At 33.4% G+C, this 27,848-nt stretch overlaps 1 protein-coding gene across 1 annotated transcript in view; it reads right to left on the reverse strand.

Annotated features, from left to right (window-relative positions):
• Positions 1-502: 502 nt before the first annotated feature.
• Positions 503-27,848, reverse strand: part of LOC148941840 (G protein-activated inward rectifier potassium channel 2-like) — a 39,103-nt gene continuing 11,757 nt past the window's right edge. Inside the window, exons 3-6 of the mRNA XM_089103719.1 lie at positions 21,653-21,834; positions 11,695-11,922; positions 7,521-7,908; positions 503-660 (exon numbers count right to left, since the gene is read on the reverse strand). Coding sequence (XP_088959845.1) covers positions 572-660; positions 7,521-7,908; positions 11,695-11,922; positions 21,653-21,834 — 887 coding nt within the window. The 3' untranslated portion in view covers positions 503-571. The remainder of the gene's footprint in view (positions 661-7,520; positions 7,909-11,694; positions 11,923-21,652; positions 21,835-27,848) is intronic.

The following is a 27,848-nucleotide window of genomic DNA, read 5'->3' on the forward strand; positions in this document are numbered from 1 at the left end:
TAAGCTATGGATGTCAGGTATTGTGTTATCTTGGAACAATAATTTCGACAGGACCTGTGCCTGTCATCATCAGAGTTCAAATTCAAAACTCGTTTTGAATTTGAACCTGATGATGACAGGCACAGGTCCTGTCGAAATTATTGTTCCAAGATAACACAATCCTGACATCCATAGCTTAGGTAAGCTTATTACCATTATCATATATATATATATATATATATAATTATATATATAAATTATATAAATATATATATATTTATAAATTTATAATAATAATATAAATATATAATAAAGAATATGTTTATAAACATATATGATAAGATATATAAATGTATATAATAAATATATATAGTTAATAATTTATATAAATTATATATAATAATATATATAAATACCTATAAATACATATAAAAAAAATATTAACACAAGGTTTTTTGTTTTTTCTTGCAAATAAGAACTTTTATTTGACGAATGTCGACTAAAAAAAAACATGACAGAAATATCTCCGAATATATTTTATTTACAAATCAGTGTATATACATATAAATAAATTAGTGACACAGCAGTTTGATCACAAATGTACTGTTCCATTCTGCTTCGCAAGCTTTGTGTTCTCTTTTTCGTAGACCAAGGAAGATAAAGATTCTTTGCTGTCAATAACTGAAAGAAAAAGACATTATGTTCATATGTTCATATGGAATCAATACAATGAAAAGATAGAAATTAATGTTGTTTTATGATCATAGACTAAAACCAAACTCATGTTGGAGATACCCCCCCCCCTCCCAAAGAAAATTTCTTAAAGTTAATTTCCTAGATTATGTCTACTTTAATAATGAACCCTCCAAATGTTTGACCTCCCAACTTTTAGGCAAATAACCGTGATGTTTTTTTGTTTTTTTTTTTCAAGAACAAAGTCAAATTTCGAAAAAACGGTCAAATGTCAAGACAGGGCCACGACAACAACAAATATGATCCATTCATAAGATTAAACAAAATGTTATATTAATTTTCTTTCATTCGCGTTTTACTGACTTATGTTTTGATCTACGTTATATATGTTTTATGTTATATGTGTTATAACATAACATATATAGCACGTTTGATCTACGTTATGTTAACACGTCAACACCTATGTTAACTACGTTATTTATGTTATATATATGTTTGAATTTTGTAGTATCGTTAATATTAAGCAGTCTGAAGAATGTGTTAAAATTATTAATGTACAGAAAAGCCACAAGGTCAAGACACTACAAAGTTGAATTTAATAAATATATAACAAATAGCTAAACATTTAATATCAACATACTTCGTTTAACTTGATAAAGAAACGTCTTGCAAATTTTAACGGAATCCAAACTTACCCCGATGATCTTCCCCAGCTGCGCGTCATATTTCCCACTTTCTAATCACTCATTACATTACCCCTTATAAATGGCCTCATAAGGCTCGGGGCAGTGGTATTAATTGCAGGAAGATAGGAGGGAATACTCCCCGTAAATTTTGGAAACTATGTTTTTGGTATGTTTGCTTAATGTGTTCTTTTTCTGCAGCTTAAAAACAAAGATCGAAAAAATCTCCCCCACGCTATGTTTTTATGAATTGACGCCAATTATAGGGGCTGAGATATCAATGTAGAAGAACACAACTAAGATGTACAAGGAACGGCATATACCCGAATCATTATCACACATGAGAAGAGCGAAATTATCCCTAGGTAAACTGAACCCTATGTTAACCATTTATGTCCTATCTGGCAGAGTAATTCGAAATGCTTTACGTGGCTTTTTAGTAATTAACTTAATTTTTTTTTTTTAACTGAAAGTAAGGAGTAACGTTAAAACTTAAAACGAACCAAAATTATTCCATAAATGAGGGGGTTACCCCCTCCTCAATACGTCGCTCTTCACGGTAAAGTTTTTTAGTTCTTTTAAAAAACTTTTTATTCTAATTAAACTATGTTTCAGGAGTTGTTCTTAAAGATTTGGGACATACAGTCAAACTTCAGCGTAAAGAACGAGGTACTGAACGAAATATTCCTCATATACGTAGTAATTTCTGTTCGTTTTAAGTTTAGCGTTGCATCTTACTTTCAGTTAAAAAAAACTTGTGTTTTCAAGTCACTTTCTGATCGTTTTTCAAATAATACTAATAAATCCTGCTGTATTTCCATGGAAATTTCCCCCCCCCCCCCACGGGAAAATTTCCCATGGAAAGTTCCCCCCTTCCCCAGAAAAATCCATCCTCGCTGAAAATTCCCACGGAAAATTTCAAGCGGGGGGTTCTGCCTGAAGAATTCTTCTTACCATACTTGCGGTTGAAAAAGACTTTAGTTTCTGACCGTTTTTAAAATCGTACGGGAAACCCCCACCCCATGGAAAATTTTTCCCGAAAATCCACCCTCCCCAGTGAAAAGTTGATCCGGTGGAACATTCCCACACGGAGAATTCTTCCAGCGGAAAATTTTCCCCCCATGGGAAAATTCTCCAGACATTTCCAAACCCGCTGAAATTTTACCTGTACAGCTCCCGCTGAACGTCTCCACACGTAAAATTGATTCGGCAAAGAGAAACTAAGGCAAATAAAAATAATTTCGTATATCAATTCTGGCAAATTTCCCGAGTTCAAAATTTCCGACGGACAGTTCACCCCCAAAAACTACCTTCCCCGCGGAAAATTCTCCTCGTGGAAAATCCCCCCTAAAATTGCCTGTATAGCCTACTTCCGAGTCACAAATACTATACGTAAACAATGGGTGAATCTCATAGCTTACAGCCCTTTCTCCAGGGGCGTTGGGGGGGGGGGGTATGTTATCAATAAAGGCTGAGTAATTAGACCTTTCACGAATTCTTAACAAAATTGCTATTGCAACATTTTGATCAGAACACTTTTGAGAAAAAAGGAGGTGGGAGGGGGCTAGGTGTCCATCAATCTTTTTGGGCACTGAAAAAGGGCACTAGAGCTTTTATTTTCCGTTTGAGGGAGCCCTCTCCTGATATTTTAGGACCATTCATTGTAACCTTTATCCTCACAAAGAGAAATAACTGCTCATGCTCCCCCTCCACCCAATCGACTCAAGGCTTCAAGAAGTTCCAGTTTTCGTTCTTGCGGTCACCCGATTGAGGACGTCCCATCTTCGCTTGACCCCCTGATGGATGACCAAAAAGCGTGATTTTGGCAATCTATCATCTTTCATCCGTTAAACGTGACCTAGCCATATTAAACTAATCTAACCATATTTTTGCACACTTTATTGTTTGATGGATCGTAGCTTCAAATACCCAAAACTTAGTTCTAAGACTCATTTCCCACTTTTCCAAATTTTCGAAGAATCCTCCAACAATTCCCATCTTCGCTTGACCAACCTGATGGATAACCAAAAAGCGTGATTTTGACAATCTATCATCCTTCATCCGTTAAACGTGACCTAGCCATATTAAACTAATGGAACCAAATTTTTGCACACTTTACTTTTTGATAGATCCTAGCTTCAAATACCCTAAATTTAGTTCGAAGACTCATTTTCTACTTTTCCAAACTTTCCAACAATCCTCTAACAATCTATCCAAACAATCCTCAGTGCATCCATTATGTTTATTAATAAACTACTCTGGTCGATTAAGTAATCCACTTGATCGATTTTCTCGTTACCCAACATCACCTCTTCACCTTCATTTATTCGTGATTTAAACTACTTAGCACCTTAAAGCCTATTTTTGTACCCTGAACCCTCAAAACTTCTAAAAATTCCACTCATTTTGCTAACATTTTTATCAAGGACAATCAATTATCTGCATAATCTAAGTCTAAGAGAGTTTCGCCTTTCCATTTGATTCCATGCTCTCCCAGAAACTTTGCCGTGTTCTTTAGGACAAAGTCCATCAAAATACAACCCTACTTAACTCCTGATTAGCTGAAATATCTCATGGACAAGACTCTTAGCAGATAATACCAGACTTTTTTTCTGAATTGGGGAGGGGGAGACAGAAAATGAGAAGTGTTCATAAACACCAACTTCTGTACTGTTATTCCCGATGACTGTAAAATAAAACTTCTAAACCGTCAAGCTTTGCAGACAAAGATTTGTTGTTTCAGAAAAAACAGTCACTATCTGAAAATATGATATTTTATATTTAACGGTCGATGGGAAATAAGTCCCCCCCTCCCCATACATGATTTGTCTATTTATTTCTAAAGGTACTTGTTTTGAATTAAAAGCCTCTTTCCAAGGTAATAAATAGTTTTAAAGACTAGATAAGTTTCTTGAACCAAAAAAGATTGTTTTCTGTCGAAATTAAAAAGGAAGAAATAATCAACTAAAAGAGCTAATGAACTAAAAGTTGTTAATTTAACCGAAGTTTCATGCCGCATCGATCTGAAAAAAAATGTTTATAATCACTTACTAACTAACTTACTAACTAACTAACTAACTTACTAACTTACCGCTTACTAATTTTTGGCTGCAGAGTCAAAAGGAGTATCCAAGCGTAAACGAAAAAACGACACTGTTTTAATGCCTTTGGTTACACTTTTTATAATGCAAAAAAGTAAGTAATACGATTAACGACGCTTTTTGACTGCTAAGATCCCTGTGTCGGTGCTGCAGTGTGCTGCTAGAGCCGGGTTCAATCTCTGCGCCCCATATTAATCTCATGGTTCAATCTTAGGTTCAATCTCATGGTCAAACCCACTGGGCAACCAAAGGACATTTTTTATAATGTTATACTTTTTAACAATTCTTAAAATTTTTGCTGAAAAGCTTAAACTTTTTATTATTTTTGTTATTAGTTTGCCAAAATCACACAAAAAATGTAACAACCATAATCACACAATTATTCGGGTAGGGGTTGTCTGTCAGTATTTATACGTGTGGAGCAGGATTTTAAGCCTTGGTGCCCTTAACAAATAAGTATCGAAATATTTTGGATGTCAAAGCTAATCTGAGAATAAAATTAAAATTATTATCACCTAATTTGAAATTTTCATATGATGACAAATATCTTCACCCTCGGCACTAAGGACAAAATACATGGACGGCAAGTTTATTTCACTTACTAAAGTTTTAGTGAATGTAATTATTAATTGTTTAGTTACATATATTATTCCTATCTAATTATTTAAAAATATTTGGCTTAAAATAAGAAGAAATAGCTGAACTTGTGCTCAATCATTTTATTAATACTAAAACATTTTATTAATACTAAAACACTATTACAAACGTAAAGAAATGTTATTATTATGTTAAAAACATAATTGGCTTTGTCAATAAACGTTTCTTTTTTCACAAGTTGGGTCGTGAACATTTTAGTAACTGATAACCGGGCTACAATCAAACAGTTAGGGAAATGCTCAGGGCCGTATCCTGGAACTTTTTCAGGGGGGCGGGGGTACAAAAAAACTTTAAAAATGCATCTGTTACACTTTTACGAGTCGGATAAACATCTCGGAAGGGGGGGGGGGGGGTTCAAAACCCTTAACCACCCCCTGCATACGGCCTTGGAAACGCTGATATTCACGTTGTTCAAGATATAATATCATACGTTTATGAGCACTAGTGACCCAATGGGACGTGTTCTTGGGGAGTTTTACGAAATTATTGTGCCAAATCTTCAACTATGTATCGGAAAACAGCTTTCGCTGGTTATCGTATCCCATTATATAAACACCCAAAATACCTCCAAAGAGCCTCTAAGTAGCATGTAAAAAAAAATGCATTTTCAGGACAGAACACAATCTATTGCACAACAATATTTTGGTACATTCTTTTTGGTCATTATTTTCCAGGGGCGTTTTTTTATGGGGGGGAGGGTGGATAGTTTCCCCCTCCCTCCAAAAATGTGGAGAACAAATTATTGTATATCCCATGCCCCTTGACTATCAAACTATGGGCCCGTCTTGCTTACTAATAAAATGCTAGAGATTCGCCCCTGTTATTTTCCATGGGTCTTGTCCTTGCTATCCAGGGTAAATATTTTTTGTCTTGGTGTTTTAATATATCTACACATTAAATATTATATTTAATATATAATATATTGAATTACACATTAATATATCTACATATTAAATATTATATATAATATATTTAATTACGCATTAATATATCTACATATTAAATATTATATTTAATATATAATATATTTAATTACACATTAATATATCTACATATTAAATATTATATTTAATATGTAATATATTTAATTAAACATTAATATATCTACATATTAAATATTATATTTAATATGTAATATATTTAATTACACATTAATATATCTACATATTAAATATTATATTTAATATATAATATATTTAATTACACATTAATATATCTACATATTAAATATTATGTTTAATATATAATATATTTAATTACACATTAATGTATCCACACATATATTAAAGTCTTGCATTATAAAGTCTTTGTAGTGCCTGAAGCTGGACAATATATGGTATCGATACGTTCAGTGTCGTATCAAGGTATTAGTACTTTCAAAAAGTATCGATTAGTCTGAAACCCAGCGATTTATGCTGTGTGCATTCACTTTGTAAACTTCTAATGTAAACAGAAAGTATATTACAACCTCATGTATGTAGAACCAGAAAACTGACAGTTGCTAAGGTTATCAGTGTAAAAAAAACGCGGCAGTTTATATTCATAAATATAAATGTGTAAATTCAGGCCTGGATCTAGGGGGAGGGGACTGGATAGGGCGAGCGCCCCGGATGGCACGCCCGGGGACGTCAAAACAAGCTTAAATTGTGTGTTTTTGGTCAAAAATTGTAATATTTAACAGTATTGATGGTTCAGCAGGGGGTGGCAAAGTCCGCCCCCCCCCCCTGGGAAGAAATCTAGCTCCAGCTCTGTGTAAATATTTTTCCATTATTGTGTAAATATATCTGTGTAAGCTCATTTGTCGATTAAAATTTCTAGCTTCATATTGCCCTGTAACATACAGGAATTGATAATAAAATATCGATATCCTTAGAAAGTATCGTATCGAGGTCGATACCTAACTCATTCTAATGGCCCTTTCCAACTAGGCTTTACATATGATTTCACGTTACGCAAGTTTTTCTTACAATATGAAAAAAGTAAGATAGTAGCAACAAAATGGAATTTCTGGATGAAAAATTAATAAATTTCGAAAATGAATTAATAAAATTCCCCGAGAAAGCCTTCGATGCTTAATCAGAGCTTGAATCACTATCTTATTCTTCTTCTTTTTCGGAAAGAAAACACTCGGAGTCTAAAAACAGTCTTAATTCCATATTTTGAATTTTTGAATAGTTTGCCATCTCATTTCCATATTTTGAATTTTTGAATAGTTTGCTAGTGATGATTTTAGACGATGATTAATGCACTTTTATGGATTTTGACGTTAGCATAGTGTTAAAGAACTATTATAAGTGAAAAAGCTTACACTTACGTTAACATAACTTAACCACTTAGCATTCAAAATTATGAACGTAGTTTGAAAGCCACTTAAGTATAGCCGAGCTCTATGTGCATATTGACTTACTTGTGGTTATTGTGCTTCCATCTTTGTAATTATACATGTTTTCAGACGAATTGAACCCAATTAAGCTGGTTGTCGAGACTGGGTAAACCTCATTGAAGACTTTATAATCCACCACATGACACTTCTTGTCCTTGCTCCAAGTGACCATATTTTTGAATTTATATCCCCACAAAATTTCTGAAGGGATATATGAGGATTTTGCCTGCGTAGCTGATCCTGTCGCTTCTGCTGTTCCCTCTAAAATTACGACGATTTCGAATTCTTCTTTTTCAAGATCTTTTGGAGAAATACGATAAAGGGGTGATGAGGGTGTTATTTTGTGAAATACTTGAATCGGCCAAACGAAGAAAAAGGAGTTGCGTCCGTTTTCTGAAATTACCTCTAGGTCCTAAAAACATTAAAAATTTATAATAATGGAGAATAAGTGTCGGTTTTGTAGAAAAATGAACCCATATTGGGGCACGCGTCTTAACCACCCTAGCATCCAGTTAGTCGTACATTGTCGCACATACATTAGCACATATAAAATTAACATCTAATTCCATACATAAAATCACGTTGATGTGTGTATGCCTTTTCTTGTACAATCAAAAATGGCTAAATAATTTTGAAACTTGAGAACGTCTTTTTATTCATATAGTTTTTTTACTTTTTATTTCATTTTATTTACTAATTGAGGTAAAAAAAAAAGCAAGAATCAAGGACGTCTTGATAACAAGTGTGTGGCCGAACGCTCGTGCTGGGTACCATTGGGAGTTAAATGAGTGGAGGTACGTAACGTCAGGCAGTATTAACGGCGGTCGAAGGCTTCAACCCGTCAAAGGTGAGTCAGTGAACGCTTTTTCTTTATGGTTTCGTTTGCATGAATACTGAATTATGTACACTGAAAAATATGATGCATATTTGTTTCAAAAATCAGATAAAAATGACCGCACTTATTTTGGAATCTTGAGAGTGAGCATATAAATCCAAGAGGCCCTTGATAAACTGAAATAAGAAAAAACAAAAATTCAAATGTGACGCCATGATAACAAGCGTTTGAGGACCAGAGACCTGAGTTTAGAGAGTGGAGGGAAGTGCCAAAACCCTACAGATGTGGACCTTTTTCTCGCAAATCTGGCAAAACCAGATTTTATTGATGTATATAGTCTCTAATAAGCCTAAAGATTATATCTGAATTTTCATACTTCTGAGTAATCGCCAAAAACTGTTTTCTCAGCTGTTCAAAAAGGGAGGATCAACTGAGTAATGTACATCAGGAGTATTGAAGTGTGATTGAAGAGATGATACCCTGAAAGCACTTGGTAAAGCGGCTTTTGGCAATTATTTCAGAAGCTTGAAAATGGTAAATGTGACTTTAGGCGTAAAAGGTACGATATAATACATACCAGTGAATTTTTTTTTTAGTTATTCGAATTAATTATTAATGGAATATTAATAACTTTAATATAATAGTTTATATTAAACTTATGAATAACATTAAAATTCGATATAATCATTAAAATTGCGATTTCAACTTTTACCAGCTGCTCAAATAGATTGGTAATTGATTGAGTTCTCTCCTTTTACACCCGATGTCTCTTAACCTAGTTAAAATATAGTTGAACCGTCTACTTCTTTGTCTGTCTCTTGCACTTTTTTTGCACTTATTGTTATTTTGCTTGTACTCTTTACTTTTCTTGTACTTTTTACATTTCTTGTCTTGTTTACATTGACCTGTTTATTTTTTTCTCTTTCATTCCGATTCTAGTCAATTGGATCTTAAACATAGAAAATTCTTTTGCAAGAAGGCTGCAGAGCACCCTTCGTGGCACTCTGCAGCCGCCTTTGATGCTGCAGCACCCATATAGGCTAAAAAGGCTTTATTATTTTTTCTGGTGATGGCATATATTTTCTGGTGATGGCACCGTAAACCTGAGAAAAGCTGGTACAAGACGGTAAATACTATCATCACTCAATAATATCCCAAACACATTTGATCAATTTTACTGTTTCTATTTTTTCCAAATTATTGTTGTCTTTACAGGCTGCAGCTGGGGACAGCCGTTTCCCTTGCTTAATAGCTATGCCACTGTTTTCGTGGGTCTAACCCTGGATTTTGACAAAATTACGCCATTGCTTCTCCACTGCTGCCAGGGCACTGGAACATCATTGAGAGCTGTTACCGGGCTGATTTTGAATTAAATTAAAAGACAAGCAAAAGCTTACGTGACTTAAAGAGAGGAGAGAAAGTTTATTTGCATATATGAATCAAAACTAACCAAATTTATTCATTTGGCAAAATTCCCAAAAGAACTACCTTTAGTATAACACTTTTACTGGAGAGTTCCTATATCAGAGCGCAAATTGACTTCTTCCCCAGAAACTAATCAGAGGAATAACAGAAATAAAAACTTCATAGGCTCAATAGGCTAGAATACTAAAAGAGAAGACACAGCTTCCTTCTCATTGGTTTGAGATTTTTCTGAGGACTTGTGAAAATAGAGACGTCAAAGAAAGTTCACTGCCCTAGGGATATTTGGAATTAGCCGAACATGGAAAACATTTAGTGGGGGAGGGGGTGGAGGCAAGTTTTTGTTCAGCAGATTAACTTTTATCTCAGTATTTGTTATATTTTACCTAATTATTTGACTTAATTTTACATAATTTTACTTTGCATTATTATGCCACCTAATAATTTGTGCATTGAGCGGGTTCGAATCATCTATTATTGTAGTTGACTAGGTGGTTACCACAAGGCCTGGACATTGCTTGCTTCGTTGGCAATGTATTTGAAAATTAAGAACATTGCCCGTGTCCCGTGAAAATTATCATGATTATCTACCGTTATTGCCTCGTATTTTTTTTATACCAATTCCAGAAATTATCTGAGGAACTGAAATGGAGTATTTTTCAAATAACCCTAAACCACCTTTGCCAAAAATTCCAAAATTTGTAAGCGAAATTCCCAGCCTCCTTAGGCGACTTCACAATTCCCCAAAAGTCCTGTAGGATTCAACGGTAAAGCAGTCGGAGTAGCTGTGACTACGGGAGGTTAACCGTTCGAACTTGACTGTAGTTCGACTAGAGTCAACAAATTACCTAAATCACTTTAGAGCTGCACAGCTGTATCTCTGTGGTAGGACAAGGAACGTAACAGTTTTATTTGATTCTCTGTTGAGATGGTGGATTTTTTGAGATCATGGTGGGCTTTGAAGATAGGATAAAAAGTCCGTTGTTTTCCTGATGACATTTGTTACAAAGAAATGATGGTTTGTTTGTGTTCTAGAATGCTAAGGAGCATTACAACAAACAGATTAACTAACTAAGAGCTGACAGTTGGTTAATTTAGTATTAAACTGTAATTTTTGAATCCCCCCCCCCAAAAAAAAATTACATTTTTGGTTATTCTAGATCGACATATCAAGTGTTGAAGAGAAAAATGTCGACTGTTTGTTGACTTTGTATTGCTAGCCCAACGGGGCTTAGATTTGCGTTTTGCTGCCATCTATTACTGAATCAAACTAAAGCTTATGTAGCACTTAGATAGCGCTAAAATATGGCGAATATTTGATCATTACGTCCGTTGGTTAATAATGTTGCTTGTAAAATAATTCTTATATAAAAAAATCATTGCCAAACTTTTATTCTTTTTTTTCTGCTTTGAATATTTCACAGAATAAAGGCAATAAATTATAATTAGCGGTTATTAGGATTGAAAAATCTCGTTTCAGTTCTTTAGATTTTACCTTTTTACTTTACCTTTGCAGATTATTTTCGTTTTAACCTCTCAACCTTTCTTTTAAATATTGTTACTTTGCCCTGCTCCTATTTTTTTCTTAGATGAAGATACCTGAATAGAAATAAAATTTAAAACTCACCATTTATTTCTGGTTACGCTGTGTATACAGACACGAAATTTTGTATTTTAATTTTTAGCTCTTGTTAAAATAATTCTTGAAGAATTCATTCATGATACCATCGACAGACATGCATACAAGAGGGGAGGGCTTGAGCCCGCTCCAAAAATCCCATGTTTAATATCCCCAATTCTGAACACAAAGCAGAGAATACCGTTCGTGCCTGACACTTCAGCCTATTATTTAACACCCTGTAGCGTGGTGCATTTCCCACCCTCTACTGTTGCAGCATGGTGCATTTCCCACCCTGTATTGTTGTAGCACGGTGCACTTACCTCTTGAATAAATTCCATGGCTCCATTTTCTGGATTTACTTTTTTTCTTATTATCTCTGCAGTCACTGTTGCGTTGATAATTCGAGACTTTTTAAGATCACCAATTCTGAATACGAGGCAAAGGAAGCCATCCCTCTCACAAATGACAGCTTTTTTACTAAACCTTACTGTCTGGGCTCTATTCTTTGGTCTAGTCAGCTTTGCAAAGAAGACGCCTACCATAATTGCCTGCAATAAAAATAAATAAAGTTAGTGAGAATTTTACACGGATGTTGCGCTCATGATGCAAGGGAAACACAAATTGCGTGAAAAATATATCAAAGAAATACCAAAATATATCCATAAGACAAAATAAATTTAAAAACCGAGGTAGATTCTCAAGATTTTAACAGGATATGAAAGACATTGATGATATACTTCTAACCGGCTCCAGAGCCAAAAAGACTTTAAAAAAAATATAAATTTACAGTTTTTGATCTCAAATTTTGCACCTTTGACATTACTATTTACATCTTTATTGTAACTTTGCTTGGTATTTATATGTGACGTATGAAGCTAAGAGAGGAAAGGAAATAATAAATGAAAAATAAAAACAAAAAAAGGGTCTGAAAAAGAGGATTTTGTCAGCCAGTGGTAAAATATGAAAGCGAAAAACAAGCAAATATTTCGACAAGGACCTCCGCCAAGGCGTCCTCAGTGCTAAACAAAAAGAAAAAAAAGCAACAAGAATCTAACCTTTTGGATTTTACTGCACAAGATCCGAACAGACACTCAACTTGTGCAGTAAACTCCAAAAGGTTAGATTCTTGTTGTTGTTGTTATTTTTTTGTTGTTTAGCACTGTGGACGACTTGGTGGAGGTCCTTGTCAAAATATTTGCTTGTTTTTCGTTTTCATATTTTATCACTGGCTGACAAAATCCTCGTTTTCTCACCCTTTTTTGGTTTTATTTTTCATTTATTATTTCCTTTCCTCTCTAAACTTCATGCGTCATGTATAGCCAGTGTGGTCTTAGAAAGTATTTGTATCTATATTTGTTTCACGTCTTTTGAAATTTTCACTTTGCACCGAAGACGGCTTATCAGAGCATTTTCAAAAATTATTTGCACTTCAGCTATTTCCTGGCAATAATATCATTATTAAGTATAAAATACTATTTATGTATAATATAATACATAATAATATATGAATAATATTTAATGTTAAAATATATATTTAATGATTATATATTTAATTACATTTAATAATGTCAAAAGTCCTGAAAATTCTCGTAAATATTTAATAATAGAACAATTAACTATAAAATACTTTTATATATAAAACATAATAAATTATAAATAATACTTAATATAATAATATGTATTTAAAAATATGTATATTTAATTATATTTAATAATCTGAAAAATCCCAAAAAATTTCGTAAATGGTATTTACAAACTTTTCGTAAATAGTATTTACAAACATTTCTACGAATTAATCAAAAAAACTTTTTGCACAAAATAAGTTTTTCAAAAACAAAGTAAAGAACTCCATTAAACCAAAAATGAACAAAAATAGAATCAAATAATCTACCAAGCACACAACTACCAAAAATCAGTATCAATAAATAAATGAAACCCAAAACAAACATAAATTAAAATAAGTCAAACTCAAAACGAGCAGAAATTAATCTGAGTAGGGTTTTAAACTCTATGCTTTTTAAAAGCCCGAATATAATTTGTACTTTACTGAAAAAATTCAAATGAATTTACTGAAAAAAATGTGCATTGTCAGTTTAATATACATATGCTGATATTTATTCCTTAAAATCTTAATTAATTTTTGTTTTCTTAAAATCATAAGTGAAAACATTAAAAAAATAAATTTGTTTTCGATTTTTCCAATCGAATGAGCTCTTTTAGAAGTTTCTACGACAACTCCTTCGATACGAAGTGCCCTGGTCTAAAACCAAGAAAAAAAAATAAATAATACATTGTGTCAACATCGTTTTTACTTAAGCAGCGCTATTGTGCTGCCTATGAAAGAGGAAACTTTTAAATATTTCAAAGGAAGATGCACCAAAACTAATATAGCTCTGGAATATCTCTGTGAGAACCTCTTACTAATAACATATTGTCATTTTTTATTTATCATCTTTCCTTTAATTTTTTGTCTTTATATTTATATTATTCTGAATTGAATATTTTTGTATAGATGCTATTTATTTCTTTTCTGAAAAATTTACCCACCCTGGTTAATCACAGCCATGTCCACCCTTGGTCATCCTGTAATTAAAATGTTGGCTACATATATGGCTTATCATGTTGGCTGTATATATGGCAAATATGTTGGCTAAATATATAGCTATAACAAAATGGCTTATTAAAAATGTATAAACAATATTAACGGTATATAATCAAAATAATAATAATAATAAAATATTAGCTCGAAAGGGGCAACGATAAGAAGAAAAGGAACTATTAGCCCGTTCAGACGCATGGAGAAACCCTCAAGAATCGGAAACGATCAAAATGCAAAATGCAAAGGGGTATTTTTTCTCCTCATCAATTAAAATTTTTTTTCTTATTTTAGATTCTTCTTTTATAAAAAAAATTCTTTTTATTTTATTTTCTCGTTGGTTCCTCTCCTTTTTTCTGTTATTTCTTTTTAAATTAAAGTAAAATGTGAATATTGGAAAAAGGGTAAAACTTTTATTAAGACAAGCAAGAAAAATACGAAGACATATTTTGAACAAATAATAATGGAAGTCCGAATATTTCAGCTTCACTCCTGGAAGATTGTGAAGTAATTCTGGGTGTGAAGCCAAAATATCAAGACTTTGATCATTATTTTTGGAAGAAAGTTGTAGTCTTGGTTTCTCGTATAGTTCACTAATTTTATCCGTTTTTCACTTGTTTTCAAAGTTCATTGTTCTTACAAAAATTTTATCCGTTTTTCAATTTTTTCATTTCATTTTACTTATAAATGGAAAGTTAACGTGGTTTAAGAAACTTTTTTTTTCAAATGTTATCGGTCACTTTTAATATTGACTATCAAGATAAGCGTACAAAAAAATATGCCTCTTGATTTTGGGGTCAGACCATTAGACAATGCCACAAAACTCATTTTCCGAATTATTTTTCTATAACAGTATCGGTTCCATTACGCCAGGTAATAAGAAATGAGCCTAATAAATTTCTTTAATTTACCAAAAATTAGGAAAACGCTGACAACAAGCGAAGCGACTTTGAGAAAATTAAACCATCAAAATCAGCATATCGGAGAACCTTGGAGCAAAAGTTTCAAATTCCTATCTATAACGATGTGACCGTTAATGATATACTCTAAAGAAAAAATTAGAAAATCAAAGTCTATACCTGTTCGCCTTAAAGACACAAATAGTAGATTAATTGACCCTTTACATGCACATGACGCATTTAATAATTATTTTTCTAATATTCCTCATACTGACTACCACCCCTCCTTACAGCCTTTAATCCCTTGTTTCATGTCCAAATTCAAGTTTTTTTGCGCAACTAATAGCAGTTATATATTTCAAATCTTCGGTTCTCTCTCTACCAGTTTTATACCTCAGTGTCCTTAATTAAGTAATAAGCTCCCGAAGACCATATCTCCTTTTATTTGCGAGCCCATCAAGCATATTGCCAACGTATCTTTAACCCATGGAGTTTTCCCTGATTTACTTAAGTCAGCCATTGTTATTCCAGTTCTTAAAAAGGGTGTCCCAACTAAGATAGGTAATTATCGTCAATTCTTATCTTTTCCTGTTATATCCAAAACGTTCTAGAGAATTATCTTCAGACTTCTGTCTTCCTTTCTGTTTGGCAGTGAGCGCTCCATTTCCTTGATTTCTCCTCATTAATATAGCTTTCGTCCGAAAGTGTCCACTTTTCATGCTCTAATTGACGCCACAGAGTTCATACGCTCACAACTCGACCTTAAAAAAACTGCATTGGGCTTATTTTTGGATTTCTCTAAAGCCTTTGACACGTTCGATCATAGTATTTTGATAAGTAAATTAAATAGTTACGGTATTCGTGGTGTTTTCCATTCTTGGTTCGACTCTTGTCTATCTGGAAGGGTACAGAGTGTGAGCTTAGGTGGAGTATCTTCTCAGCCCTTACCTGTTCGGAGGGGTGTCCCGCAAGGCCCTATTCTATGCCCGATTTTATTTCGTCTATATATTAATGATCTTGTTATGGACCTGGGCCCTTCAGTGTATCCTGTACTATTTGCTGATGACAGCATCTTCTTCATCACTGGCACCAATTTACCATCGACAATAACCTCTGTCCAAGTCCTCCTGAATAGAGTCCAGGCGTGGTGCCTTACGAATAACATGACCATTAATAGTAAAAAAAAAAACGTCAAGTAGTATTATTTAGAACCCCAATACGTCAAACACGTAATCCAACCTGCTCTTGATGTCAAGTACTCCTCCGACATCCTCCTGCAAGCGGAGGTTGCCAAGTTTCTTGGTGTATTTATTGACTCATGCTTGTCACTCTTTAATCATATTTCTTACATCACAGTAATTTTGAGACAAGTAGCTATGATTAACCGTGTGAATTATTTTCTTCCTCCTGACATCCTACTTACCTTCTATTATTCCTTTATTTTTTCTTACTTTTCTTATTGCGGATCAGTTTGGGGAAATACAAACTGCTCCTTCACAAAAAAATAAAATTTCCCCGAAACCATATCATTAAAGTAGTTTTGTGGCTTCCCCGTCTATATCCAACCCGTGATATGTACTTAGATTTTGGTTTGGCTCCACTAAATCAAATCATACAAAAACTAAACTTATCGCTTGCTTACTCTGCTTTCCAGAATAATCTTCCTCCTCAACTACTAACCTATTATAATATTAATAGTTCGGAAGCCCACTGTCTCCGTTCATCCAATAGAGTCTTTATAATCCCTAAATGTGTTTCTGGTGCTGCCCAGCAATCTCCCATCTACAAATCTATTATCCAATGGAACAAAATAGCCTCCAGTGTTGAGCTATCCACAAGTTTCCGCACGCTGTACAATAATGCAACAAAACTTGACAATATAATTTAATCTTTCAACTCTTAACCAATTTGCTTTAATTATCCATGTTTTATTCTTTTTTTCAGTGTCACTTTAATTTTTTTTTTGTTTGGTCCTTACCAAGTTATCTTCTAGGATCTTTATTGTTATTGATGTTATGTTTCATTTTTATTCGAATAAATTGATATATATATATATATATATATATATATATATATATATATATATATATATATATATATATATATATATATATATATATATATATATATATATATATATATATATATATATATATATATATATATATATATATATATATATATATATATATATATATATATATATATATATATATATATATATATATATATATATATATATATATATATATATATATATATATATATATATATATATATATATATATATATATATATATATATATATATATATATATATATATATATATATATATGTGTGTGTGTGTGTGTGTGTGTGTGTGTGTGCGTGTCCATGCTTCCTGTTTTCAGAGGTTGTAATACCGCGCAGTGGCGCACTTGTTCTTAAGGGCTTTACGTAATGAGCAGTTTATTTAGAACTTATATTTAAGCTTTATTTAACTAACTGTATTCATCTCAGGCCTCGTAAAATTATGCACAGCAGTGTATAGTTGTATATTAGCTATTGGGAGGGGAGTCTTCGGATATTTCTGCGGGGTTGGAGGGGGAAAGTGATTTTTAGACATAACTCTTTTATCCAGTGGCATGATTTCGTCAAATTCCTGGGGGGGGGGGGGGGCAAGCTAGAGACAATTTTCCCAATTTAAATGAAAATGAGTATAAAAACTGAAAATGATCCATATATTACCACAAAGGCAAAGATATATTAAAGAAAACTGCCCTGTTTCTCTGGATACTTGAGTTATGTAGGCTTATATTAGCTTTGACAAGATATTTTGCAGAAACTGATTTTCAGGTGGCGAAGGGGCAAACTGAGGTCTGGGGGGCAAGCTTGGGTCCGGAGGGGACAGTTGCCCCCTTGTGCCATAAAAAATTACGCCCCTGCTTTTACCTCTCAGTGAGTTTTCAGATAAATGCAGGAGAAATACAGATCTCCTATTAAAAAGATTTAATTTAAAAACGAAAACTTTCCTTAAAACCACTTGTTTTTCTTTTTTAAGTTTCATTTTTATACATCAATTAAGTTTGTCATTTTTCTGCTGATAGAAAAACTTTTCGAATGTAGGCACACGCATGTTAGCAATATCAGTTATAATTAGTGTTGCTCATGTTCGAAAATAAAAACTCGAAGGATTATCCACTTGTAATTTTTAAAAATTTTGATTTGAGCTATCATATATTTTGACTTCTTCCGAGACCTTAAATTCAAATTATCTAATTTTTTTAAGATAATATTGTTATCACTTATTATTGTGAAATCATGGTACTTTCGTATTTAATCTTAATCTGTTGTGAAACTAACAAAAATTGTGAAACGCAACAAAGACTGAAAAATCATGAAACAAAATAACCAGCGTAACAAAGAGAAATAAAATAATTGTGGAACAAAAAACGAGGTGAAACTAATGTGTTTTAAAAGCAAACTTCTTTACTGGTGTAAACTGGTGCTTTCCTGGTGTAAAAACAAACCCTACACCAACTAAACTCACCGTCTAGATCACTGTCATCACTCACACAGATTCCTTCAAAACCCTTTACCAGAAAATCCCATACCCGGTAAATTCCCCGCCACACAACTCCTCCTCCACACACCTCTCTTCCCCCCCCCCACCGAAAACCATAAAATAATTTTAGATTCGTAAAAAATTTGAAGTTTTGGTGTTTTAAGTCACTGGTGACCGCTCTAAGACTAAACACAAAGGTGTTCATGGTGCTATGACAAAATTGTGCTATTTGTCTTAGTCCAAAACATCAGTCACAACTTTCCAAGCAGGAAATTCTTGTACTAAGCCAAAACTAAAATACGAATGATGTTTATTTCTACCAATATAGTTTGGTGAAATATTTGTGAAATATGAATCAAATGTGTTCTACTTATGGACTTCTATATCCAGTATTATTCACTGATTTATAATCAATAAGCCAAGGAATCCTTAAATGTAAATGTTGTGGAAATTAAAAATTGATTTAAATATAGACGCAGCAGGTAGTATTTTGTTTCACGGGAATTATATTGTGAATTCAGTCTCATATTTTAAATTAGTGACTTAAAAACCCTAGAATACCAATTTTGACTAAACTAAAACCCATTTGTGAAATATAAACTTATTGTGTTTAGTTTTAGGACAGTCCTTGCCTCAGAATGCTCACAAAAGCCTCAAAAACCACAGGTTTGGACAATAATATAAATAATGTTACCTACGGCTTGTCAATTTGGGGGAGGGGACAATTGTTGCTTAATGTTGTACAGTACTGTGTAATTTAATGTACAGTTATGTATAATTTAAAAAATAACTTGACCTTTAGTCAAGCTTGTCTCTAAAAACACAATTAGGCACGGCTAAATATATCCTTTGTGTTATCTGGCAAGCTAGTGCATGTTCGTTTTTCAGACTTTATTTCAGAAATTACAGAAATTACATGACATGACAGAAATTACTGTAATTACATTTTTTTTTCAGAAATTACAGTCCAGAGTGTAGATGGGAGGCAGCTACTTTTGAATCAGAAAAGGTGGATGTATTTAGCAGCAGTTTCCTTTTCTACATTGTAAATATGGTAAACATGATATATGGTAAATATAAATATGGCAAATAGTAGCTGGTATGGTAAATATATATAATAGTACTATATAAATATATATAATGGTAAATATATATCAGTACAGGGAGCCCGGTGGCTCAGTGGCTTGCCTTTTGTCATTATGAAAGACACATAGCTGAACCTTTGTTTCTTTTTATTGTTTAGATGGTGGGACAAGCACTTCGTTTTCTTCCAGCGATTTATCTAGTCCATATTTTGATTTTCAAAGGTATGGTAAGCATTGATGATCTTATCCATGTCAAAATCGAAAACCCAATCATCATCGCTAGACCAGTTTTTCGTTCTTTAGGCAATTTAATATCTTTTCGTACTGAACGTATCCAAAATATTTGATTATTAAAGCAAATCCGGTTTCTAATAACGATTTCTACTGAGCTTCAAACTTTTGGTATTCTTTTTTAAGGTTTTGAAATAGTTTTAATTCCTTTTACAAATATATACAAATATTTTTGCATTTACCAGTTCTCTGCTCTTTTATACAATTTAATGTACTTCTCCATACCTGAAAGTCTTCCATTTTTCCTCATAAGTGTGACAAGTGTGACAACGTCACTACAATACTGGTGTATATGAAAATGATGTGACTCACATAAATAGGTTTTTTTTTCCAAAATTAAGGTTCTAAACAAATTTTCTCAAACTTCTCTCCTATCTAAATGATTTTTTAGGCCAGAATATACCAGGATGCCAATTTATAATTTTTTAGTTACAAAAGGTTTACCACATCAATTTCATTTAGAATGAGCCATTAAACAGCTCTCTACGATGTTCCAGTGCCAAGCTACCTGAGAAAAGAGAGAGAGAGAAAAAGATGTCTTATACGCAGAATATCTTGGTTTCAGCCGCTTCTTTTTATTTTCAAACCAACATATTTTTCTCGTTGGTCAAGCCAAGAGGCGGTAACTCTTTTTATATAGGGGTAAGTTTCCTAGGTTGCTAGCTACCGCTGCAATCCAGATACGAATGATATCATATGATGTCATGAAGCATTTGGACTACAGGATGTCATTTGCGATACATGACGTCATAATATGATGTCATGCAGTGCATTAGGTGCATAACGTCATTGTAATTTTTAATACATGATGTCACTTTCAAAAACCGAAATCAAGGCTTTTAGCGAATTTTTCCAGACTTCTGACCTATCTAGACTGTTTTTTTTATGCGAGAATAGCCCAAGATACCAATTTTCCCGAAAAAATATGGAGCCGTTTTCCAGAAATGTGAACACACAATTATTACTCACAGTACCAAGCTATCTGAGGAGAAAGAGAGCGGAAAAATATGGCTTATACGCAGAATATCGTGATTTCAGCCACTTCTTTTATTTTCAAGCCAATATATTTTTCTCTTTGTTCCAGCTAAGAGACGGTAAGTTTCCAATATAGGGGTTAGTTTCCTAGGTTGCTAGTTACCACTGCAACCCAGATATGACTGACATCATATGATGCCATAAAGTATTTTTCTTACATGACGTCATTTGCAATGCATGACGTTATAATATGGTGTCATGAAGTGCATTACGTGCATAACGTCATTGTTTTTTAGTACATGACGTCATTTTCAAAAACCAACATTAACGCTCTTAACGAATTTTCTCAGACTTCTGTCCTATGTAGATCGTTTTTTCATGCGAGAATATCCCAAGATACCAAATTTCCCAAAAAATATGGAGCCGTTTTTGAGAACTGAAATACACAATTATTACTCACTTATAAAGATAGTATAGCTGGTAAGCACAAGAAAAGCATAATTATGCAAAATTTTTATATTCTCATGTGAGAAAGATGCCTTTAGACCAATCTAAAGAAGAAAAATTCTCCTTAGAAAAAGTTATTATTGCATTATATGGGCTAGTTTTGCGTTATGTTCGTAAAGCGCAATATGGAAACACAGCTTTACAGGGTTGTTGACAGTGACTTGGGACAGTTTTAGTATACTTGGAAACATTGTTTCATTGGAAAAGAGTGACATCATGGTTGCAAAGATTACTGCAACCTAGTGAAGAATGAAGTTCTGCCCATAGTAACCGAAAATTTCAAATACTTTTTAAAAATCAAATCTAGAGAAATATTTGCTTCTTTAACGATAATGGGACCAGAGAGAGGGCCAGGGGTAAGTAAAATAGAAGTGCATTACCTCAACAAGAAGGCCAGTCATTGCTTGACATGACAGTATTATTATTGATGTCATACACTCATTTGTTGGGTATCTGAAACCGTAGCCGATTGTATGTTGTGTGGCAATGCTGTACAGCATAGCAGATCCAAAGTGGTACATGTTCGCAACGCATGGTGTAAAATTCCCGCTAATTTGATTCACTGAAACAAAATAATCCTATACAATAATTTATTGTAGAATATAGCAAGTTTTATAATAATAACAAAATCTACTGATAATGCATACCAATCATACTACAATTAGATATACTCTAGTTAAAATCTAATTATAAAAATATAAACTTCTATAAAAACTGTATAATTCTATCGTCTGTAGGCTAAAATATAGCAAATTCTATAATAACATAGCTATTGTAATAACAAAAATCTAATTATGTATTCTAATTATAATCTAATTGGATAGCTTCTAAACAAAATCTAATTATAAAAATCTTAAAATTCTATAATATTACCAATACAACTCCATAATCTGTAGAATATAGCAAATTCTGTAACAGCATAGCTATAATAATGACTAAAATCTAATTATATATTCTATTTATAATCTAAAAAGATATATTCTAGTAGAAATATAACTATAAATACCTAAAAAATATTGTAATAAGAATAATAGCAGTACAAATCTATAGCCTATAGAATGTAGCAAATTCTATAATAATATAGCTATAATAATAACAGAAATCTAATTACATATTTTGATTAAAACCTAACTAGATATAACCTAAAAAATTTTAATCAAAATTTGATAATATTAATAATATAATTTTATAATTTAAAAATACCAGGACCTTTTCTGTTATACCTCAGCCACTGTCTAAAATATATTTTTTAGTTGTTTATTGGTTTTAAGTTGAAAAAAAGAGTTATTTTGGTAAAATGTATGAGAAGTATATAATTTGGGCTATATTTTTGCACGTCAGGGGGGGGGGGCACAGTAAAGTTAAGTGCTTTAATAAATGATATAAGTAATTATTTTGGGATTTAAGACTACTTATATAATTCCTAAAGGCGCTTCATTTTGTTTTGCCCCTAAGTTCCCCCCCCTAATTTGCAAATATGTAGTCTATTTACAGGTTAAAGAATTATATTATTATTCAAATGTATAGGTTATAGAATTATATTATTATTCTTATCATAGAATATAGATAAAATATTTGAAAATATATAGCCCCATATGTCACTCTTTTGTTTCAACAGAATACCTGTAAATTGAAGCAGATTAGTCCACGAGTAAAGAGTGGTAGAGTATAACGGAAAAAAATCCGAATGCAGCAAACTCTATAAAAATTCTATAATCCTATAGAATAAAATAACATGTAAACTATATCTCTGTCACGACGCCACGTCAGACTCCGGAGACCTGAAGTTATTTATTAACAAGAGCGTCTTTGTCTCATAGTATACTAGTTCCCAAGGCTGTATCCAGGGGGTAGGAGGTTTGACCCCATCCCCCCCCAAAAAAACAACAACAAAATGTCCGTTTCAAAGAGTATGGGTAAGTTAAAAAAGTGGAAACTGGCACTAGTGTCAGCAAAAATACATCAAAACCATCTAGAGTTTGGCGATTCTTGTCATTTTTTCAAGCTTCACAATGTTTTTCCTGTCAGGAACTGAGATCAGACTTTTATTACTACACTAATTTTACCAACTACACATATTAATTTAATTATTTTTATTATTAGACTGAAAAATGCCAATCACTAGATGGCGTTTTTTGTCGGCACTAACACCAGTTCCCACTTTTGTAAGTTACCCATACTCTTAGATTCATCCCTTGAAAACACCTTGGCAAACAGCTTTTGGCAATTACCTTGGATGTGTAAACGTGATATACGACCTTTTGTGGGAAAAGTGATGAGTTGCTGGTGAATTATTTTAACAAAACACATATTGTTGAAGAAGAGGGCTAGTGGACCGAATAAAGTATTAATAAAGCCTGAGGCTAAAAAAAGTTAACTTTTACGTAAGAAATAACTGTAGACTAATTAACGTATTTTGCTGTTTGTATTTTTATTCCGTTTTAATGCTCGTATTGAAGTTTGAAATGAAGTTTGAAGTTTCATGTATTTTCCTTTGGGGCGGGGTGAAGAGGGTTTTGTTTCATTGATTATGAAAATAAAACGTTTGCAAACTATTTTGTTAATATTTATAAAATATTTTATAATCTAGCGACAACCTCTCTGGACCACAGAAAGAAAAGTAGGGTTTCATTTTACCCCTTTATAAAAGAAAGACAAAAGCCCGGTTTTTACCCTATATCCCCCACTACTATAATCTTAAAATTATAAAAAGGATTCCTGGATGAATGGCTAAATGAATAATTTTTACCTATTACTCATCTGTCACATTTCGTGATATTTTTAAATCGACTTCAACTTCCCATTCTCTTGCTCATTTTATTGACCACATTAAGGAAATACTGGACAAGCCTAGCACTTAGTTGCAGCGGTGGTTTTTGTCCTGGGCAGAGGGCAGCTGCCCCTTGACCCGGTTTTTTGTATCTGACATTACATTCCTTTTATATTTTTACACTCCTGTGGTATATTTTCCCCGTCCCAGATTGTAAGGCCTAAAACTGCTACTACTTAGCTAAGCTGGATTTAAATCCATCTCCAAAAACTATTTGACCTTTTAATTACAATGCATTTGTTAATAAAAAAAAAACATACTTGTATTTGAATCTTCACGGAATTATTTATAAAGAGATACATCTTTCACGATGTATCAGCCATTCATCAATATACTTAGTCAGATTCCTTAACGTCATTTTAGCTCGTGATCCTACAATCCCTTCCACCCACCTTTTATCTGTCTACACTAATGAAAAACACTCATTTCTCAGATCCGCCAGTTCCTTACAGTTCCCCCAAAAATGAAAAATATGCTCTTCATCTTCCCCACACACCTGACAAGGGACTGGGTTGACACTATGACCCCTAAATTTCCTCTCTCTTTCCCCAATATCAATCGACCTTCCCCTTAAATTCAAAATCCATTTTATTTATTCCCCTTTCATTCCCAACTTAAAATAAACTTCTTTCCCCACATGTATTTCACCGTGCTATACAGACTCAGAGATGCCGAGGCCTCCTTCCGAGCCTGCCACTGGTGTATTCCTTGAAAGTGTAACCTTTCTTTTACCTTGTCAACTACTGTATCCAAATTTGATCCCTTACCTTCATTCCAAAACTACGAATATCCTACTTGATCTAAAATTTTCTTAATTTCCTGCGGCCATCCTACCTCTATCTTATCCTCCAACAAACTAAAATACGCTTCTTTCGCCAGGCTATTTTTACTTCTTAAAATTTTTGTCCAAAACTTCACCAAAATTTCATGTTATGCATAATGTATTTGTTTAGAAACTGGACTTTTCATGGGTTACTTCTTTATTATCAACCCTTTCAATCATAACTCAATCCCCTTGCAGTCCACAATGGAGTACCCCAAGGTACTCCCCTACATAATATAAGCATCCACAGAAACTGATCAGTTTCCTTTAGGATGTCTTTGCCCCTTTGGTACTATATGGCTCATTTTTCCTTTTTCACTGTCATTTTACTTGACTTGGGAAAATCATCTCCAACCCCCCCCTCCCAGAATTTTGACGAAATTACGCCTCTGCCAGTCATCCTTTGCTTTCGCATTCCTTTCTGTTTACCTTCCCCAGATTTCTCCATGTACCCAATTAGAAGTTGACCGACTCTGGCTGAGCTTACAGAGTCCCATCCCTCAGATTTCTCCATGTACCCAATTAGAAGTTGACCGACTCTGGCTGAGCTTACAGAGTCCCACCCCTGACCCTTGTTCTAAACCAAATAACCAGCGACGCTAGGACTCAAACATAGGTCCTCACGGACAAACTATTTCAGTTCTAGTGTGCTAACCACTCAGCTAGGACGGCTCAAAATAGAGGCCTTGGAGAGAAAAGATAGGGCGTCTGAACCAAACGTGCTAGACAACTGCGCCAATCGATTTCCTTAAATCCTTATCTCTATTTTTTAATCATATCCCTTCTGAAATTTCTGCGTCCTCTTTGAAATTACTTGAAGTCACAGCTTATTCTAATTTAAAGTGGGATATCCATGTTAAAAGCATCATCCAAAATAGCAAATTTATGAATCAAGCTCCTTAATAAATTTAGCATAATGTCATAATGCCATTATAATGTCAAATTATTTTTATAATTTGAAATGTTGCTTCAAATATCTGAGGAAGGGGGTGTTTATTATAGTGTTTTTTTCGCGACTCGCAATTTTCAAACGTTTTAAATCTTTTAACTAGCAACTGCAATACCCTTGATGGTCGGTTGAGATATGGCATAGCCCTTGGGGCGTCCACTTTCAGAAATCACGTTGACCTTCACCCCAGGGTGCGTGACAAGCATAGCGAAATGTGCCAAGTGTGACAGAAGCTTGTGTGACAGGACCGATTTTGGTGAAAACTGCGCTAACAGTGGTAGAAACTGTGTAGTGTGGCGGAACTGTGCGGCACACGTGGTGCTCTGGGATACACCAAACAGTGGAAAGTATGTGGCCCCTCGGCAGAACCTAGATAGGAGTCACTTGCTTACTGATTACAATTCTATGTTCAATAATTTGATTGCAAATGTTATTCTTGCTAAGCTAGGGCTGCCAATTGGAAGGGCCATTGGACGTTCACCCTCTTGTATTTTTGCTCCCCGTAATTTTGGAACCTACCTTTTTTGGTATTTTCATTCAAAAATTGAAAACAACAACAAAAACCTCTTCACTTAAAAAATTGAAAATTCTTGCCCCCAGTGCCCCCAGTGCCCCCAGTATTTTCGTGAATTAGCACCCCTGTGCGACATTTTTTACTATTCAATAGACAAATACATAATAAAATTAAAAAAGAAGCTTGTGTAAACATATAGGATTATAAAGTCTGACTTTTTTAAATTAATTTATTGATGAGACGTGTTCTAATCCATGCAAACTTCTTCTTATCCTTCTGAAAGCCACACTAATTCCTAATAGCACATCAAAAGCTGTCACAACAAAAAGATGAAAAGTATGTTTACAATGGTTACTCTCCAATTATAAAGAATTTAATTGCGAAATTTTTGTTTGAGATCCATTTTTATTCCTTCAAATAAAAAAAGTACAATTGATTAGTTTATGATATTCTTCCAATTTATACAAATTGTGTAAATACTTCAGATTTGGTAAATCAATGTAAAGCTAGGACCTTAGCACAACTGTCAACCTGTCAAACCTGTCAAAGATTTAAAGCTCAACCAGTCAAAGTAAGCAAGTTCTGTCGATTGTAACCCGTCAAAGTAACCAAAATCAGGAGGGAGAAACTACCCTCCCCCTATGTGCAAGTAAATAGTCCCACCACTTGGTGTACATCTCGAAACGCCACGTGTCCCAAACAATTCTGCCATAATCGACACGGTTCCCCCACGACTGTCCCAGTTCCCAAGACGCTTGGCACAGTTCTTGGCACATAATAGGAAGCCAATTTAATGAAAATCACGTTGACGAATTCAACCAGGGGAAAATTTTTTACAGATTGCGAAAATTTCAATGATTACTTCTACTAATATTAGTCATAATACAAAATATCGTATGTTATATATAAATATTATATTTATGGGTTAGTAATAAAATATAATGCAAAGTATAATGTTAAATATAATGTAACTAATAACAGCTGCGTATTTTGAATACCCCCCCCCCCCCGCAAAAAAAGCACAATATCCCAACAAGAAGATATAAGCTGGTCCAACATGTAAAAGTTCATTTTTTGGAACCTGCATGCTTTACAGTACCAACGAAATTAGAATAAAAATATTGTTGCCTCCTGGACTGATCTTAGGTCAATTCTTATCTGATTAATTAAAAAAACTTTTTCCACAGAGTAAGTTTTTCAAAAAAAGTAATGAACTCCATTAAACCAAAAATGAACAAAAATAGAATCAAATAATCTGAAACCAGAAACCAAAAAAAAAAAACTGAGTTAAACGCAAAACGAGCAGAAATGAATATGAGAAATTAATATTAATATCAATAAAAAAATTCAAGTGAATTTACTGAAAAATAATGTGCATTGTCAGTTTAATATACATATGTTTGTATTTATTCCTTAAACTCTTAATTAATTTTTGATGTCTTAAAGTTATAGAAAGAAAA

Source organism: Artemia sp. Qi Xiang Cuo, chromosome 17, assembly GCF_049724085.1.
Source record: "Artemia sp. Qi Xiang Cuo chromosome 17, ASM4972408v1, whole genome shotgun sequence".
Taxonomy (NCBI): Eukaryota; Metazoa; Arthropoda; class Branchiopoda; order Anostraca; family Artemiidae; genus Artemia; species Artemia sp. Qi Xiang Cuo.